General features: G+C 39.7%; 1 protein-coding gene and 1 long non-coding RNA gene across 2 annotated transcripts in view; one reads left to right on the top strand and one right to left on the bottom strand.

Annotated features, from left to right (window-relative positions):
* The first annotated feature begins 3,883 nt into the window (after positions 1 to 3,883).
* Gpm6a (glycoprotein M6A) overlaps positions 3,884 to 18,903 on the top strand; it is a 268,227-nt gene continuing 253,207 nt past the window's right edge. The window contains exon 1 of the mRNA XM_040731979.1: positions 3,884 to 4,020. Within this exon, the coding sequence (XP_040587913.1) occupies positions 4,017 to 4,020 (4 nt within the window). The 5' untranslated portion in view covers positions 3,884 to 4,016. The remainder of the gene's footprint in view (positions 4,021 to 18,903) is intronic.
* On the bottom strand, positions 17,030 to 18,368 carry LOC121134180. The gene is made up of 2 exons (XR_005871222.1): positions 17,957 to 18,368; positions 17,030 to 17,324 (listed from the first exon to the last, which is right to left on the bottom strand). It is a non-coding gene; the product is annotated as an uncharacterized LOC121134180 (long non-coding RNA).

Raw genomic sequence — 18,903 nt, 5'->3', positions numbered from 1 at the left:
ATTATTTCTGGGTTAGCGATAAAGGTATGTGTTCACTTCACACAACTCTCGGACCCCATCTGACGCCAACCAGTGCAGATCCTGTGTGTGTGCCTCAGTCTCTGTGAGTTCTTATGTGTGATAGTCCTACTATGTTTAGAAGGCCTTGTTTCTTTGGTATCCTTCATCCCCTTTTTCTCACAAGCTCTTACTGCCTACTTTTCCATGGGGTTCCCTGAGCTCTGAGGGGAGGGGTTTGATGGAGACATACTACTTAGGACTGAGTGTTCCAAGGTCTCTCACTCTTTGAATGTCTGTCTATGTGTCTCTGTATTTATTCGTATCTGCTGCAGGAGGAAGCTTTTCTGACCGTATTTGTTAAAAGTATAAATAAAAAGAAATACAAAAAAATTGACTTGCAAAAGCATGGCATGTCCAAAAGACAATCTTCGGCGACATTTCTCCTAATCCTCCAGCCCTCACATTCTTTCTACCTCCCCTTCCTCCAAGATCTCAGAGTCATGGGAGCAGGGAGAATTGGTAGAGTTTCAGGGCTGAGAACTCAGTCTCTTAGTCTTAGCAATTTGATGAGCTACGCATCTCAGTACTGGCTGCAGTCCGCTACAAAATAAAAAGGAGTTTCTCTGACCAAGACTAAGAGAAGCCAGGGTCTATGGATATAAACAGGAACATTTAGAAGGCAGTTTGGCAAAACTAATAGTAGCATGATCTACCCTAGGCCTATGACCTCTCCAGTCTTTGGTTTTTTGACCAGGGTTACTGTAATAAGCACGGAATTCTATCCTGTGGAGAGAATCAGAAACCCGTTAGTCACCCCCTTAATAGTCAGGTTATTATTGCATCAGTGGGTACATCTTGCTGAGAGGTCCAAATTGTGGCATGTTGGGTAAGACGAGTAGTGTCTTTCCTTACCCTGCAGTGATCACAACACCTTCCAGAATTATTAAAGCTAGCCACCAGAGAGGAAGTTTCCAGGTAATTTGGGATGGATTTCTCTAAGCCCTTCAGCCAAAGTGTTTGTGTCTTCAGTAATGGGGATTTATCATATAATTATGGTGGGTAACCCAAGGCAATGGCAACAGTCTGCATTGTTTTGGAGAACTCTGGGACCTTCATCTCATAAGGGATACACGGTGCTTTGTCATGTGGTTTTGCATGTGGATTTAATAACCTGTACCTACTGGGAACAATATCATCTTCTCATGCAGGGTATCTCCATTTGAACTCAATGTTCTGAGGTTATATTTTAAAATTAACTTCCTAAAAAGTGGCTTTTTAATGTAATCTCAGTTTGACTTAGTTCACCCTCTCTCTATCTCCTCCTCTGACCTTTGTTCCACATCCCATCCCTGGTTAATCCTTCACCCCGCAGTATTCCCTTCTCCTCTTTTGTATTGCAAGCATTCTACTATCCCTTCAAGGATATTTTTCCATTTGGCTGTGAGACAGTAGGCTTCCACATGACTTCCTGTACACACTTCCTTTGGGTTAGCCATTCTCCCACCCCCACGCTCCCCCACACTTTCATAAACCTCCTTGCTTAGTCCTTTCTGCTCTCAGGGCTCCACCTCTCCACTTTTGTTTTACCAATCATTGATTGTCCTCCTTCTTTTAATGCATCACCGCTTTCTCCAAAAGAGGCCCCTTCTAGTTTCCTGGCTACCATTGTGTTCCAGGTTAAAGACAGATAACAAGGCATTAGAAGCAATGACCTGATATCCACATGAGAGAGAACGTGCAGAGTTTCTCATTGTTGTCTGAGCTACCACAATCACTGTGTATATATTTTTTCCAGTTCCATCCATTTGCTTCCTAATTTCAAGATTTATTTTAATTTTTTTTTACAGACAAGTGTTATTCTGTTGTGCATACGTACTTCATTTTTCCTATCTATTAATGTGTTGATGAAAACCTGGATTATTCCATAGCTACTGAGAACAGAGTGGCAATCAACATGGTAGCACATAAAGTTCCCACTTTGACTGCATGACCAGGAGTGGGATGGCCAGGTACTTTGGCAGCTCAATCTATAGTTTTTTGATAAACTTCCAGAGTGATTTCCAAAGTGACCGTACCAATTTGAGTTCCCACCAACAGTGTACGAGTTTCCCCTTTCTGTATCCACACCAGCATTTCTTGTCATCTGTATTCCCGATGACGACAATTCTGATGGGGATGGGATGGAAACTTAAAGTAGTTTTCACCCACATCGATAGTTGGAGTCTTATGCACTTAAAGTGAATTCTAGCCATTTATATTTCATCTCTTACGAATTTTCTGTTCAGGCCCACAATCCATTGTTTGAATTAGGTTGCTTATTCTTACAATTTTTAAAGGACATTTAAAGTATTTCTGAATCTTGCTCTGCTGAAGGATACTCAACATTTTCTCAAGCATTTGTCAATCTCCATGGATACAGTGATACAGCCTAGCAAACTGAGTAACTCCCGGCTCTGCAGCATCTCTGCTTACCTATGAGTTTGTCTTGCCTCCTTACTACACAGAGGGATTAGAGCGAGTGCCTGGAAATACTGCCTGGCAGTTATACTTACTTGATGTTGTCATCATTTAGTATTTCAGAGTCATGATGGAATTCCACAGAAATTCTAATTTCTAATTATATTGTCTTGGAATGGGACCTCCCAGTGCTTGCAGCTCTGAGCTTTTGAATCAGTCTTCAGCATTCATAATTTATTCATGTAGAACCACTGTATGAATGGCGTACTCTGCTGTAATCACACTTTGTTCAGATCATCTGTCAGTTTGTAGGACGGTGATGCATTTCAGAATGACTCGTTGACCGCTTCTAACTGTTATCGACTATTTCCTTTCTCCTCCCTCAAGAATGACTTTCTACTCCCATTGAACTGAGATACATTAGCACCATCCCTGCCAGGAGCATCTCTCTTCCTGTATGGCAGAGATGGCTGAGCAAATGTTTCTAAGCCATTTGGATGGTATGGTCTGTTTGTGTTCACATCTCTTGCTAAAGATACTATGTATGTTTTGTAAAGCAGCTTCACCATTTTGACAGCCACTCCCTCAAGTTTGGTAACCAGGTCTACCTCATCTTGTTCTTTGTATAAACTTGGACACTTTAGGGTGTGTGCTACCAGAAGCAGAAGTTCAAGACACTAGGGATTTACTAAAATAACCTCTTCAGGATAAACCTTGAAAAATTTAGGCCAAATCCCGGTAGAATTATTATTACTTCTTTTGGCTTGAAGGGACGTTAGAGGTAATTTTACAAATTAGGAAACCAAATCCCAGTGTATCCTTGGTATAGCAGGGTTCCAACTCCAGCCTCCATCTGTCTAGATGCCTGTTTGTCCTCTACTGTCAGGTGAGTTCTGCTCATTGTGGTGTGTGTGTGTGTTTAGGGTTTTTATTGTCATGTTATATCGAAAAATGAAACTTTAATGTAGAAGAAATTGCATTGTATAATGGGAATTTTTCCTTTCGATTATTTTTTTTGCCATCCTTACTAAGAAAAAAAATTATTGTACTAAAGACAGCAGAGAAAATAGACAAGATTGAATAATTTCACATTACGCTGTCATTTTTTTTTCTGGAATAATTCTTTTTTTCCTGAAACCATCCCTCATCCCACCATTATTTTGGGTAATTAATTCCTGGGTTCCCGGGGTGCTGTGTGAATGTGTATGTTGACAATGTGTTTAGGATGGAGACATTTGCATGTAGCTCTTAGGAAACTGAAAGGGGTCAGGGTAGGGGCCTCTGGGAGCAAGGCCCCAGCAAAGCCTGGGAACAAGGTTTCCATTAGGAGAGACAGGTGGAGGGAGGGAGGGAGGGGGGAGGGAGGGAGGGGTCGGCCGGCGAGCTGGGCGGAATTTCGCTGGGCGCTGCGGGGCTCTCTCCGCTGGGAGGGGCCAGGCTGCGAGCCGCAGAGGCACTGGGAGCCCGAGCGCAGCTTGGACAAGTGGACTGCTTGCAGCGCCTGTCTGTTCTTTCACACATCTCTGGGGACCTCAGGAGAAGGAGGAAGACTTTTGGATATGGGTGAGTGCAGCGGCCCCCCCAAGGCTGAGGCCGGGCCGGGGAAGCCGCATTACTGAAAGGGGATGTTCGTGAAGCACTGGTTGCGCCGACCCCCCATTGGCCATCCCCCTCCTGCGCTTTGCTGCTCCGGCTGCCCCCGCACATATTCTGGGAAAGAGAGAGGGGAGAGTTGGCCCCTAAGGCAAAGAGCGGTGCTTAGAGTGCCTGCGACTTTGGTGTACCTTGCCCTGGACATTACCTGAGGGATTTTTAAAAGAGAGATTAGAAATAGCAAGCGGACTCCCGGAGGAACAGCATCATGACATGTTTGATGCTGGCTTTGTGGTGCAAGTTGAAAGCGAGTCCTAAGTACCGAAAACTTAGAAAACTTTCAGCTCTTAACAGGTTTGAGCAGAGGGAGACACTACGGAAGGGAGAGTTTTGGGGACAGTTTGTAGTCCCCGTGTAAGCGGAACGCCCGTTTTCACAGAGGTTTTTGGAAGTCCAGGCGGAAAGCTTCATTTTTCTTTGGAAGAGTCTTGTTAAAATAAATGATCTAGTTGAAAGGACACACTGAGTGACTCGGGTCACCTCACGGCAGCTCTGGGAGCAGTTCAGCTTCGCTCCAGTTTCTTTGGAGTTCAGCGGCACAGGTTGGCACACTCCCAGGAGTGTTGTGGGGTGCCATGGAGGTGGAGGAGGTGTCTGTCCCAGGGATACAAGTCCAGCATCAGAAGGAAGCGGTTAAGGGTGAGAAAAGTTCTTAAACCGGTGGAGGAGAAGTGTCCCACTATCTAGGGATTTGGTTGTGTTTGTTCTGTTTATGCGTAAAAGTGCTCGCACAGTATTGCATTTCCAGGGTTACTGATTAGTGATCCACCAGCCGCAGGGGATTTACTATGCAAACGCCAGTGGACTCAGTGCTTCCGGTCCAAGTCCATTAGTCGCCCCTCCCCCGCTCCTCCCTTGTCCTTTGTTGTAAGTGATTTCACCCAGAGCAAAGGAGCCCTTTGGGCTGACATGCCCCTGTATAAATTCGTAAATTCCCACAGGCTCAGTGTTAGGGGGGTGCTTTGACTACTAAGCAGTGGGGTTTATACACACTGGCCAACTTGGAAGAAAAGAAAACAGAAAAGGCGAGGGACATTTTTGCCTATGAATGTTAGCTGTGATCAAGACATTGATAGCCTCTTCTTGCATGACCCTGCAAGAGTCTTAGACTCAGTTTTTATTCCCTCAGGAATGGGTTACATGTTCCTCTTGTAGTTAAGATCACCTAAAACTCATGTAGGTGTCAGTCACCTACTAGGAAGCAGGATAGTAGAGGAACAAGTGAGAAACCATAGGGCAGGAAAGAGAAAACAGAAGAAAGCCAAACAATTAGTGAACAGTCAAGGAGAGTGAGAGTCAAAATAGGTATTAAGAGAAACAACCTACAAAAAAGTTAGAAGAGCCAATGTAAGATGGGAGGAAAGAAATCTGCCCAGAAACTACATAGAAAATACTTTATTATTGAAGCTATAGTCCTCCTGTTCCTTTCAATTTACTTATTAAAAAAACAGAATCTCATTTCTTAATACTTCTCTTATTTATAGGTAATAGGATGTTAGTGACTCAGTCTAGATTGTTAGGGTAAGTGAGAAAACAGTACAGGAAAATGTTGGACTCTCTCAGAAGTCTGTATCTTTCTTCTTCTTATGTCATGATAGTTGAAAATTAGGTGGGGAGGTGATGGCACAGTCCTTTCATCCCAGCACTCAGGAGGCAGAAGCAGGCAGATCTCTGAGTTCAAGGCCAGCCTGGTCTGCATAGTAAGTTCCAGGACAGCCAGGACTGCACGTAGAAAACTTGTCTTTCAACAAAACAAATCACAAAGAAGAAAGGAAAATGAAGAAAGGAAAATGGTGGTGTGGGGATAAACACAATAATTATTGGTTGTCTGAGAACTCCTTATTCTACCATTGTGGAAAAGTGGGAGCAATTGGACCAATAGTTTGAATAATTTATAGTCATCATATCTATAAAGCACATTGCTAATCCTAAAAAAACGAAAAACAACAGATACAAGTTTTTGCAAAGTAGGGAGGTAGAGATTGGGTTTTCCTTCTTCTGCAATGTCCTTGGTTTGGGTTAGAACACTTCCTTTTTGCCTCAAACTTCTCTGAAGAAAACAAATTATTTTTAAAAAAATCCACAGCTATTTGCTAAACATATTAATGTTTTAGCTTCAAGGTTAACTTTAATTACTGTTCATGATCTCCAACTGTGAGTTTTCAGGGTCCAGTAGAGAGATAGGTCAAGGATATTTAAAATTTCTTTCCTAAGCATACTAGTCACTGCTCTACTTAATATATGTGTAAGTAGAACTATATACCTGCATATGTATAGTATAATTTACTATAGCAGTAGTGATCTTTTTCTGCTTGCAAATGGTGTTATTATTTAGTACTTTGACATCTCTTATTAATGAAGACTATGGCACTAAACTAGATTTGGAGGGACGTGAAGGATCTGTGAAGGAGGATGCTCTAAAAAGAGAAGGGACAGTTTTAAAGCAGGAAGGAGGTAAATATGTTGTGAAGTGAAACATGAATCTGGGTCAATAAAGAGGACTTAACTTTGGAAAAGAAAAATCCAAAGCCCCAGGAACTTCCAATTACACAATAGGAAATACGAAGTCAAATAATGTCTTTATGATAACATTAGTTTTCAAGGAAGATCTATTGACCACAGAATAAGCTGGAGAAGATACACTGAATGATTAGAGTAGTACTGAAATGATATATCCAGGCAAACTCAGTAACACTGGATCTAGAGGGTGAAAGGTAAGTAGAAGCTATGACTACAAAATTACACAACAGGATAACATGGAAAACGAATGTATTCTCTGGGGGACATGAAGGCTTCACTGTGGAGAAAATGGTAGGCTTTTTGATACTATACTTAAAGGATAAACTAGATGATTTATTTTCTGGCTATCCTGGGCAACTGATGAGTTTCATTTTTAAGACAGTAACTGAGAGATGATGACTGGATATTTAGATGAAAATGTTTAGTAAGTTTCAAACACATACCCAGGGGTTAATAAGGAAACGTGAGAAGGGACACAATCATGTAGGAGCTTCCAATCTTTAGTGAAAGATACCCCCAAAGAGGGAATTATTTACTTGAAAGAGAGAGCACAGGTAACACTGATTAAAGGACAAGAGGGAAAGGAAGAGTGGTTTTAGGGAGAAAATTGTACCAGCTACCAATTATGTACAAATGCCTTAGATTTAGAAGCTCATGTACTTTCACAACACAGGAAAAAATAAGAAGACATTTTTCTGTCATTCAGTTACAAATAAAAAACGGAGTTGGCTAAGGATATTTAAAAGTATTTAAATTTGGACAAAAAATAATGAGACATGCTGTTTCCTTGAGCTTCTATTTTATTCCAGGAGAAAATTGACACAGCATAAACAAAGATGACGCAAGCAGACATTGTTTGAAACTGGTCACTCTTGTAAATCTTTGGAGATCTTCTATTCTCTTGTGTTTTATTAGGAGGACTATAAGCTTATGTAGATCAGGCTATCATTCAGTTTTAGTCAGAGGAAAATCATGTGAATCTGATAAAGTATTTTTTAAAAAATAGAGTACAATTGTGTGGTTCTAGAGTCTAGAATCTAGATTAATAGGTAACAATGCTTATGGATCATTGAATTCCCTAGGATTCTATTTTCCCCGGACAATTATAATAATCAAATAACATTGTGAACCAGATAAAGATAATCTAGTGTCATGGGTGTCTCTTCTTGTAAATCAAGTATTCTCCAAGTGAGTTTATTAAAACAATTCATTGCTAGGGCAGGAGGGATGGCTCAGAATTAAGAACACTGGCTGCTTTTCCAGATGACCCAGATTCAATTCCCAGCACCTACATGGCAGCTTACAACTGTCTGTAAACTCCAGCTCCAGGGAACCCAGCATCGTCAAGCTGACATACATTCAGGTGAAACATCAACGAATATAAAATAAAAATAAATAAATTATTTAAAAAGAACAAAACGCAATTCATTGTGAACTCTCATGGCTCTCCACGCTGACTGTTAGCTGATCGCTTTACAAATGCAGGCTAAAGTTGTTACTGTATAATGTCAGCTAGGTAATGAACCATCTGAAGACTTTGTCAGCTTTGTGATCTGTGAGAGCTCACCAGTTGTTGGCATCTGATAGTGTCTGTTGATTGTGGGCTCATCTGTGGCCGTCTTTGGATTTTTCTGAAAAACAAAAAAAAGACGGGTTCCAAGAAGAGCGATTCCAAAGACAAGTCTTTTAAGATACCCATGGAATGACCTAGCATCAAGGAAGTGTCATGGGAAATGAGTTCTGCTGCATTTCCTTGACCACAAAAGTTGAACACAGTGTGAATCAAAGATTGGAGATGAGGACTTTCATCTGTATGTCAAGTACGTGATGGCTGGCATAAGGAAAGCAGGAGCTGAACAGACCTGACCATTTCATTCTTAAAATAAATCCCTCATAAACATGCTTCATGTTATGTTCACATGTTATTTGAAACACATATTGCAATCAACTGTATCTTTAATAAGAAATGTAAGACTACCTAATCAATTACACCAAAGTTTCAGAGCAAACCACTGAGTTTGGCAACTGATCCTGGGGTAGAAATACAGTTTTTCAATCCTGAGTTTCAACTCTAAGCCAAATGGTGGCAATAAAATCAGCTAGTCTTTCCTATTTTCAGTTAAATCTGAAATTCTAAGAGTATTAGAAATTAATGTTTTATTTATAGATAATTTAGAACAGAGATTATGTCATAAGTTCAAATGCAAATATAATAGCAAACATGTTCATAAAAATTAGGTAGTTATTGATGATCTGTTTAGGAGCTTATTTTATTTTTCTAGAGTACATTAATTTTATAAGTATGATATTTTAAATGGGATTATCCTTATTATACTTCTCTTTGAAAAAGATGCACTTAAATTAACTATGTAAATTTCTACTTCATAAAACTTCATCTAAATCTTTGTGTTATTTTTAACTCCCAAAGATTAGAGCTGTCACAATGGATAAAAATAAAAGTTCTTTTTCCTAGACAGTTGAAAAACAAAATTTATTATAAATTATATGTTTGAATTCACAGACAGGATTCATTGCAGCTTAGAAGCATAGAGGCTCAAAAATATTAGATTCCTACTGTGTCTGAACTTTATTGATTTAAGGTCATTCTATTAACAACCCTTTAAAAAGAAATAGAAATTAAGGATAGGTAATATGAAGCTGTATATACTTCCATACTGGATGTACTTACTTCTCAAAGTAAAACAAACATGTGTTCTTCCACATTGAGGAATCAAAATGTTAGTTTTTACACACACATACACACACACACACAGAATCAAGTGATAAGCAATGTAAATAAATTATTTCCTTCGTTAAGATGTTTATTTACTACTTACTCTAGAAGATATACTTAAACTCTCTTATTAAAAGTACTTCTTGCTGTTTCTATTTGTCTTTTTGTTATAGAATCTCTAATTTTATTAGACTATCAGAGAGCCTATTAAATACTGATTCCCAGGTCAGACTCCTGAGACTCACATTCAGAATGCCTAGGACCCAGACCTCTACCTATGGTTTTATTTCTCAGTTCAATTAATTCTGAGTCAGGACATGTGGGACTGTAGTGAGAAATAAAACATAAAGAATGCTTCTCTTCCTCAGCAAGCTGGTTGCACTGCTCATTACAACTTTGAATCATTTTCTTGTATCGAGAATACTAATTCATAATCGTCAGCTCTTAAACATTTACTACCAAGGGCTAGGTTTTGAGATATCCACACTTGCATTTTATCACACAGGACAGTGAAGTACAGTTATTGTTGCTGTTCTTTTTTTCTCACGGGAACCCTAACGTGGTATTTTTCTTCTAGAGCTTTCCGAATCTCTCCCATAAAATCATTCATGACTTCCAGTCTCAAGGCTTCAGGTGTTGTTTATGGTTATATGGTTTTCTGGACTTCTGTATTCAGCTGTCTGGCTCTGCTTCTGTCTCTCTACTCCTTCAATATCCATATGTATGTTCAAAATGGAAACCAACCACCAAGGGGAAGCTCACTCTCTCCAACCTCTCATCGCCCTTTTCTCCCTCTGATACCTAATATAAAGAGATACTTATAGTTAACGAAGAGATGCTGTAAAAGAGATTTGGACGCAGTGGTCACTGAATTATTAAATGCATGCACATTGCTAGGCGAATATAGATATACTCTGAGTCTAACGCACAAGCACTTGGAATTTGAGTCACCATTATATCCAGTTAAAATATATCTTCTGGTGAGGTGTTGTGGCACATGCCTTTTATTCCAGCAATGTGAGAAGGTAGAGTTAGGTGGATCTCTGTGATTTTGAGATCCTTCTGGTCTATGTAGCGAGTTATTGTTACATGGTTACATGATTACAGGGTTATGTGATTAAACCCTGTTTCAAAACAAACAAAATCCCTCTTCTCTTCTATGAAAACCCAGTGCCTGATCGCTGCATGTCTTTTTTATCCATAGCAGTTATTTGTTAATATAAAGTTTCTCTTCATTATTTGGTACCATGTCTGGATTCTAGCATTGACTTCCAGAAAGTTGACCAAGATATCATCAAGTTCATGAATTTTAAAGTATTTATCTACCAACATACAGAGTAACTGAAGTATAAAACAGAGTGTTTGAGGAGGTTAACATGTTAAGCCTTAATAAAAGTAGGGGACAGAAAAAGCAGGTAAAACTACTGAGTAAGTGTGTCTATCAAGAACAGGATAGGGATATGAATGGACAATGCTAGACAAAGAACCTTGCCAAGTGATAACAATAAAACAAAATTAAAGGACCTACTGAGAACAAGATAGAGTAATTCCATTATTCAAAGAAGAAAAGCCTTTGCAATGAGTGAACAAAAGAACCAAGAAAAATCAAATATGGCTCTTTAAAGATTTTTTTGTCTTACTGAAAATAGATTTTTTAATCAATACTATAGCGGATTATTACTTTCCCTCCCCTCTACTTCTCCAGCTCCTCCTCACTTCCCCTCCCACCCAGATCCACAATCTTTCTGTATCTTATTAGAAAATGAACAGAATTCTAAGTGATAATAAAGATTAACGTAGCAACATAAAACCAATACTAACAACAGGAAGAAAAGAGCCCAAGAAAAGGCACAAGAAATGCATATTGACACAGAGACCCAATCATTTGCACAAACAAATCCCATAGAAACACTACACTGGAAGCCATAATGTAGACCCAAAAGGACCTGTAGAGTAAAACAAGAAAGAGAAAGAGAGAAGAAATAAGTATATAGATAAAATAAAACATAAGACAGGACAAAAAAATCCCTGACAAAAGAGCGAACCTGTAAAGGTGACGTTGTGTTCATTTTCTGTTGCCTATCTACAGCTGGGCATGCCGCCTACCCTAAGAGTAGTTTGTTTCACCAGTGAGACACTCTTTGAAGAAACCAAATTTTCAATTGCAAGTGGTTACCAATTTGAGATAGCTCTGGATTTAGGGATGGGAGCTTGTGTGCATTTCTGCTTCAACTCTAGGACCCCATCTGGTGCAGACCTGTGTAGGTCCTGTGCATGCTGATACAGTCTCTGTGAGTTCCGATGTATGTAGATTCCTGTTGATTTAGTGGTGCTTGTTTCCTTGGATTTCCCTCATTCCCTCTGGTTCTTACACTCTTTATGCCTCTTCTTCTGCAGGGCTTCCTGAGCCCTGAGGGGAGGGGCTTGGTGGAGCCATCCTATTGTTGCAAGGCCTCTCACTCTCTGCATATTGTCTAGCTTTGGGTCTCTATTTGCTCCCATTTGCTGCAGGAAGAAGCATCTCTGATGATGGCTGAACAAGACACTGATCTATGAGTACAGCAGACTCTCATTAGGAGTCATTTTGTTGATTCATTTATCAGAATTAAAGCACTTGGTGTTACCCTCGTTCCCTGGGCAATTTAGTCTCAAGTTCTTGGTCATTCAAGCAGTGTCAGTTACGGGTTACATCTTATGGATGTAAGTGGATCTTAAGTCAAATCAGATATTAGTTGGCTAATCCCACAAGCTTTGTGTCACAATTGCATTAGCATGTCTTGCAGTCAGGACACCACTATAGAGCAAAAGATTTCTGCTTAGCTTGGTGTTTATGTTTCTCCTTTGGTAGCATTCAGAGTACCTTCCTGTACCAAAGATGCTAGAGCATGGAGGTGAAGGCTCTATGCAGGTACCAGCTCTACTTCTCCACTCAGTGAGTTCTGTAGGTGCTGTCTTCATCAACAGGGCTTCGCCATTAGTTTGTGGAGAGCAACCTATAGTCTTGGCAGCAGCCTGAGTTATTTGGGAGTTCCCTTGGGACATCTTTGGCCAACAATTCAATTAGATGTAACTCATCCCCAGGACTGGAAGTTTCATTGGGTAACAAGTGATGTCTAGCTGGGATATGTCTCCTGTAGTATGGTGGTTCCATTTATATCACCTTCTTATATGTATACATTTTAGGAGGTTTCTACTGAGTTAGGTTTTCATACAACCCCTCAAAGGGCCCTTAATTTTAGGGGTCTCTCCCCATATTCTCTCCCTTGTCCCTTTCTTCTTTTTCCTTCTTAGTAGATCCTCTCATTCCATCCCTTCTCTCATCCATCCATAACAATCTATTCTATTTCCCTGTCCTAGGGAGATCTATTGGTCCACCCTAGTGCCTTACTCTATACCTAATTTCTGTGGTTCTGTGAGTTATAGCTTGGTTGTCATTGACTAATAGCTAATATCAACAACTAAATGGTGATCGCATGCCATGTTAGTTTTTCTGGTGCTGGATTACCTCACTCAGGATGATTTACCTGCAATTTCATTTTTTAATGGCCGATTAATATCTCATCTTGTAAATATGCTAAATTTTCATTATCTATTCTTCTGCTGAGAGACATCAAGGTTTTTTTTCCCCCAACATTTGGTTGTTATGAATGCGGCAGAAATGAACATAGTTGAACAAATGTCTCCGTATTAGGATAAAGTCTCTTTTCCTGATTTTAAAATTTACATAATCCAAATGAAATTAAAGTTTCTTTAATAAATGGATAAAGAGCCACATTTTCTCTTACAGACAAGACTTCAAGGATTAGGAGAGAGAGGAAGAAGTGGGGAAAGAATGAGAAAGGGAGAAAGAAGATGAGGGAAGGAAAAGGAGAAAGAGCTCATGTAGGGATGGAGCTAGGGAGAGAGAGAAGGAAGGAAGAAATGAGTATGAGAGGGTTCCTTGGTTGAGAGAAAACTTGGTAGGCAGGAAAGACAATTGCACATCACTTCAGGATTAAAGAAAGGGGAGGGGATGCTGGTTGTGTGACTCTGTGAGTAGAACACTTACCCACTTATGAATAAGGTCCAGGTTTAATCACAGCACCACAAATCAAATGAATAGTGAAGTTAACAAGAACAACAATTATAGAACAATAATAGTTCAAGATCTAGAAGAACAGTACGGATTGTGAGTGTTAGTGACATAAGATGGCAGAATCAATTTACTAGAGAGCAATCTAATAACCTTTGTGTTTCTTACACCTAAGTTTTGTTTTGCAAGAAAGCATCTCACAATGTAGTTCTTGGTGTCCTGGAACTCACCCTGTGTATTACTAAGCCGGTCTCAAATTCACAGAGATCCACCTGCTTCTGCCTCCCAAGTGCTATTGTTAAAGTCGTGTGCACTATGCTATGCTCTTTAAATCTGGTCTTGAAAGTAAAAAAGTAAAAATAAATTACTTATGAAGGTGATGGCATCTGAAGACTTCTTAAAAAATATTTCTCTTAGGCCAATCACAGTATTCCTTCCTGCCCTCCTTTCTGGCAAGTTCCTCTCCCCCAACAACTGCCCCCAACCACTCCTCCTCCTTTCACTTCAGAAAGGGCTGGCCTCGCAAGCATATCAGTCGTCCAGGGCATGTCAAGTTGCAGTAAGACTAAGCATTTCCTCTCCTACTAAAGCTGGGAAAGGCAGCCCAGTAGGAGGAAAGGGTCCCGAGAGCAGGTAACAGAGTCAGAGACAGCCCCTGCTCCTGCTGTTGAGTCTTACATGAAGACCAAGTCACAGAACTGTAGCATGTGTGCAGAGGACCTAGGTCAGTCCCATGCAAGCTCTCTGGTTGGCATTTCACTCTCTGGGTGCCCCTGCAAAGTTAGTTGACTCTGTGGGTTTTCTTGTAGTGTGTTTGACCCCTTCCTGTCCCTCTTCCACAGGATTTCCAGAGATCTGTCTAATGTTTGGTGTGTGTCTCTGCATCTGTTTCCATCAGTTGCTGGGTGAAGTCTCTCTGGTCACCTGAAGATGTTTTTTTAAATGAACTCATTACACCCATTTTAATGGCTATGTTACATTTATTATTTTTATGTTTTTATTTATAGACAACATGCATGGATTAGCAAGGATAAGTAGAGTACTGCATAATCTAAAATTAAGCTAGTAAGTGAATATAAAGAGACTAAACATATCATGGTTAAAGCCTCCTCAGTGGGATGTCAGGAGGTAATCATTTATATCTCCTAATTCTGATAATGCTGACCTATGTTACCAAGACTCATGGTTGCAAACTCAAGACTTAGATTAAGAAGTCTATAGACTCCAGTCTATGAAAAACTTATTTTTCATTTTACATATCAAATCCAGTTCCCCCTCTCCTGCTCCTGTCTCCCCCTTCCCCACTCCCCATCTACTCCTCAGGGGGGTAAGGCCTTTCTTGGGGAGTCAACAAAGTGGCACACCAAGTTGAGGCAGGACCAAGCCCCTCCCTGCTATATCAAGACTGAGCAAGTTATCCTACCAAAGGGAATGACTTAGCCATTAAAAGCTAGGCTCACAACCAAAAATATAATAATCATTTTCTTTTTATGTTTCCTTAGATTTCCTTTATATATATCAAATGAGGATTAAATAGAAAAACTGAAAATAACAAAATACCAAACACACGATATTCCTAGGAGCTAACAGTGGCATCAGTAGTTTTACATACTCAATGCTTACTTTAGATCATTATTAACCTTTGTATAGTAATAATATCTTACTATTTTTTGATACATGACATAGCAAGTTGATATTTTTACTTTTATTTTGAAATTGTTTTACTTTGTGTGTGTGAGTGTGTGTGTATGTGTATGTGTGTGTGTGTGTGTTGCATGTGTCTAGAAGGTACACATACCAAGTTGTGCATGTTGAGGGCAGAATATAATTTTGCAGAATTAGTTCTCTCCTTTCACCTTTATATGTGGATTCTGGCTATCAACAAATTCAAGTCATCAGGCTTTCACAGCATCTTTACCTGGTGAGCTATTTCGCTGGCCTGGTTGATATTTTCATGAGTAAATTTCATTTCTTTCCTAACAGTTCCCTTAATTGATATCCATTTACCCAATACAGTAGATATATCTTAGTTGAAATAGAATGAGATGTTAAATGATACTCATTGAAAAAAGGTCAAAAAAACTTAAAGTATCTGTCGCACCTGCTGTGCGGTCTGCATCCGAGAATGTAGCGAGGTGGTCGGGATAGATGACACAGAGACCGGTCGGTTGCTTTAAGAAAAACTTTATGCTTCCCAAGTCAGCTTAGGAGGAGACCCCAAGTCAGTTTTTGGAGAGAGAAATCTCAGGAGAAGTCTCTCCAAGAAAAAAGAGCTTCCCTTTTTAAGGACTTCTGTCATCCATCTACATACAATTCTTTCCAGACTTCTCACCCTCCTGGCTGGTGGTTTAATCTCCAGCCCCAGAATCGGGGAGACACAGCTGGGGGACAGGAAGAGGCATCTAGCCGTAGGGGGTGTGAAAGTCATGGTATCTCAGTGAGCAAGCCCTTATCTGAGCCCTATCAAGAGCTTTATAGCACTGAATTGTTTTCAGTAAACATTATCTCACAGCTGCCTGCTCCCAGGCCGAAGGGGAAGTGGGTTTCTGCTCAAGGTCTGCTGTCCCCACAAGTATCCATCTCAATTCACATGTGTCATTATGTGTATAATATGAGGCCATTCCATATTAGAAGGGTATTCCTCCCAGCACAAAGCAGCCCTTTGAATCTATGTTAGTGTTGATTTGACTAAAAAGGGAAAAGGTACCTCTAAGGGTGAATCACATGCTCACTTTGGTTGACAAACAGAATGACAGAATGAGAGACATCAAGTAAGAACAATTTCCAGTTCAAAAGCACTTCAGCTAATTGGGATTAAAAAAACTTGTACACAAGGAACCAACGATTATTCTGAAGAGTAGCTGCAGATATACAGATTAATATATAGTTTATTTAGAACACTGACCAAGAGTGGAAGAGAACTGTAGAGGTTACAGCCAAGATGAGTTCTATGAAAGAGTACCTGGAAGAGAAACATGGTAGCTTGTGACTTTGTCAGGAGATGAACCTGTAGTGATGTGTGAATAGCCTGTGAAGAGCAACAAAATAGTCTTGGGTGTGGGGTACGAATGTTCTGGAACACATCTGCATTTGCACTCACTCCAGCTTTTGCTCATGGGGTACTAAGTTTTCTCTGCTAAATTTCTCATTCTCTGGAAAGGTGTGGGACCACACCCTAGCCAGAATTTTATAAACACAGTTAAAAAGTACCCTGGGAGTGAGCCGAGCAGGGTTCAACTAAACACCAGTGTCTTATCCTTCCTGTTTCCTCACCATGTCACTCCAAATCTAGACCTGCCCTCATCATCACAGGCCCATTAACAGGCATACTGCAGCCAAACACAGCCTTTTAAAGTCATTAATTTTTGAAGGTAGTATATAAAATAATGGGTTTTATTATGGCATCTTAACACATGTATGCCAGTTGCGGTTAGTTCTTACCCCTCCTTCTCCCCTCACTTGCTTATGGCTTTCCCCTTTCAATTACCTCCCTCCTATTGCTTTCACGATCTTGCAATTGTAGTGTTGCTGGGAGATAGCTATCTGATCAGATTTTGTTACAGGTATAATAACAAAATAAATATTAGAAATAATAAAGCCACCAGCATTCTTTTATTGACTAGAATAAGTCATGGGTGGGAAAATAAAAAGACATGGATGAAGCTGGCATTTCAATGAGAAAGTGGAAGGGACCAGTAAACTTAAGCACAAACTGAAAATATTCACAAGTCTGGTAATTGCCAATTAATTAAGCTCTACAATGCAATCCTACAACTAAATCGGAAAATGATTTGGAATATTTTCTGTTGGTCCATTTGCTCAAAGTTGCTGTATTCTTCTGTTTGTAGACCTTCCATGACTTCCTGTCACCTTATATTAGATAATGACCTGAAAGAAGACAGAATCATTTATTAAGACTGGGCTGCCACCGGGCGTTGATGGCACATACCTTTAATCCCAGCACTCGGGAGGCAGAGGCGGATCTCTGTGAGTTCGAGGCCAGTCTGGTCTACAGAGTTAGTTCCAGGACAGCCTCCAAAACAATACAGAGAAACCCTGTCTCGAAAAATCAAAAAAAAAAAAAAAAAAAAAAAAAAAAAAAGACTGGGCTGCCAGGAGGTTGAATCCATTTATACATAGAACTTCCAAACAAGTTTTGAAGTCTGACTAAGTCACTACCATGATCCAATAAGGAATTTATAACATGTGATTTAGAATTGAGAAGATATATAATTACAGATTAAATAATTTATCCTATTTAAAATTAAGCATTAATTATAACTTAATAAAATATTATAATGATTAAACTAAGTTTACATTTAAATGTTTTGGTTATACATAAATATGGCATATTTCAGTGTCCATAAAGATAGCCAATCAACAGATTGTTCATTAATGAGCACTGTAAAAAATTCATCCTATCCCATCGGGCTAAATAGCTTGATACATGTGTGATTGACTTGACGTGGAGGGGAAAGAGAAAGATTCTCCATTTTGCTACTTAAATTTCACAATCTTACCTTTAGGTCTCTAGAATCCTGGAACCCTCTTCCATTCCCTTTTATTTTCTTTTTGTTTTCCTATTTTCCCCTTCTTGGACTTTTTCTTGGCTTTTAGAATTCAAATGGTGCAGGCTTGAAGAAGGCTATAATCCTTGGGGTTGAAATCCTCATTCACTGCTCTCCAGTCATCCATGTTAGGGACTGATTCAAAACAACATTACCAAAACAAAACACGGCACAACATAATTAAAATAATGCATTCTGAATAGGTCATTTAAAAACGAATTGGATATTTGTAATTATGCTTTTTTTTTGCTTGTCCCTGACTCCTTCCTCAGTTAATATGTGGTCCTATGTGCAGATGAAATTGAGATGCGATGTGTGGTGTGTACAGAGTATATCTTGCTACCAGGGCACAGGACTTTTCTGTGTAAGCTTCCTTTTCCTGCAAGGACTACAGAATTGAGGTACAAGTAGCTTTTTGTTTTCCTCAAGTTGAGTCCTTCTGTTTTCTTTGTCACTGGCTTTCATCCTCTGTCCCATTGGCTGTAGTTCACTGTTTATTTATTGGCTGTTTAGTATGGAGAAACATCCAGTCTTTCAGCATTGACAAGAAATCAGAGCAATGAGTCCGCCCATCACGCTACACTGCGTATCATCTTTTCCTGTTAGGCTCTTGACTGGTTTTTATTGTACTTGACTATCCTCAGAGTTTGGGAAATCTGACTGTGGGTTGTTATTTTCCAATCCTTATTAACACTTGCCAAATCTTTTGTCTTGCATCTTTATACTCATGACAGCTTCTAGGCCAAATTTTAGTTTTGATCACTGAATCTTTAAAAGGAATGTTAAGAAACTGACTTAGCCAGCTCCTTTCTGTGCTGGCAATGGATGCCGATTAGCTGTGTGCTAGTTGTTGAAGTCATAGCAACAAGCTCCACTTACTATCTTTTAGGCATCTCAAT

This window comes from Mesocricetus auratus, unplaced genomic scaffold (assembly GCF_017639785.1).
Source record: "Mesocricetus auratus isolate SY011 unplaced genomic scaffold, BCM_Maur_2.0 Super-Scaffold_100026, whole genome shotgun sequence".
Classification (NCBI taxonomy): Eukaryota; Metazoa; Chordata; class Mammalia; order Rodentia; family Cricetidae; genus Mesocricetus; species Mesocricetus auratus.
This window is presented reverse-complemented; position numbering and strand designations above follow the sequence as displayed.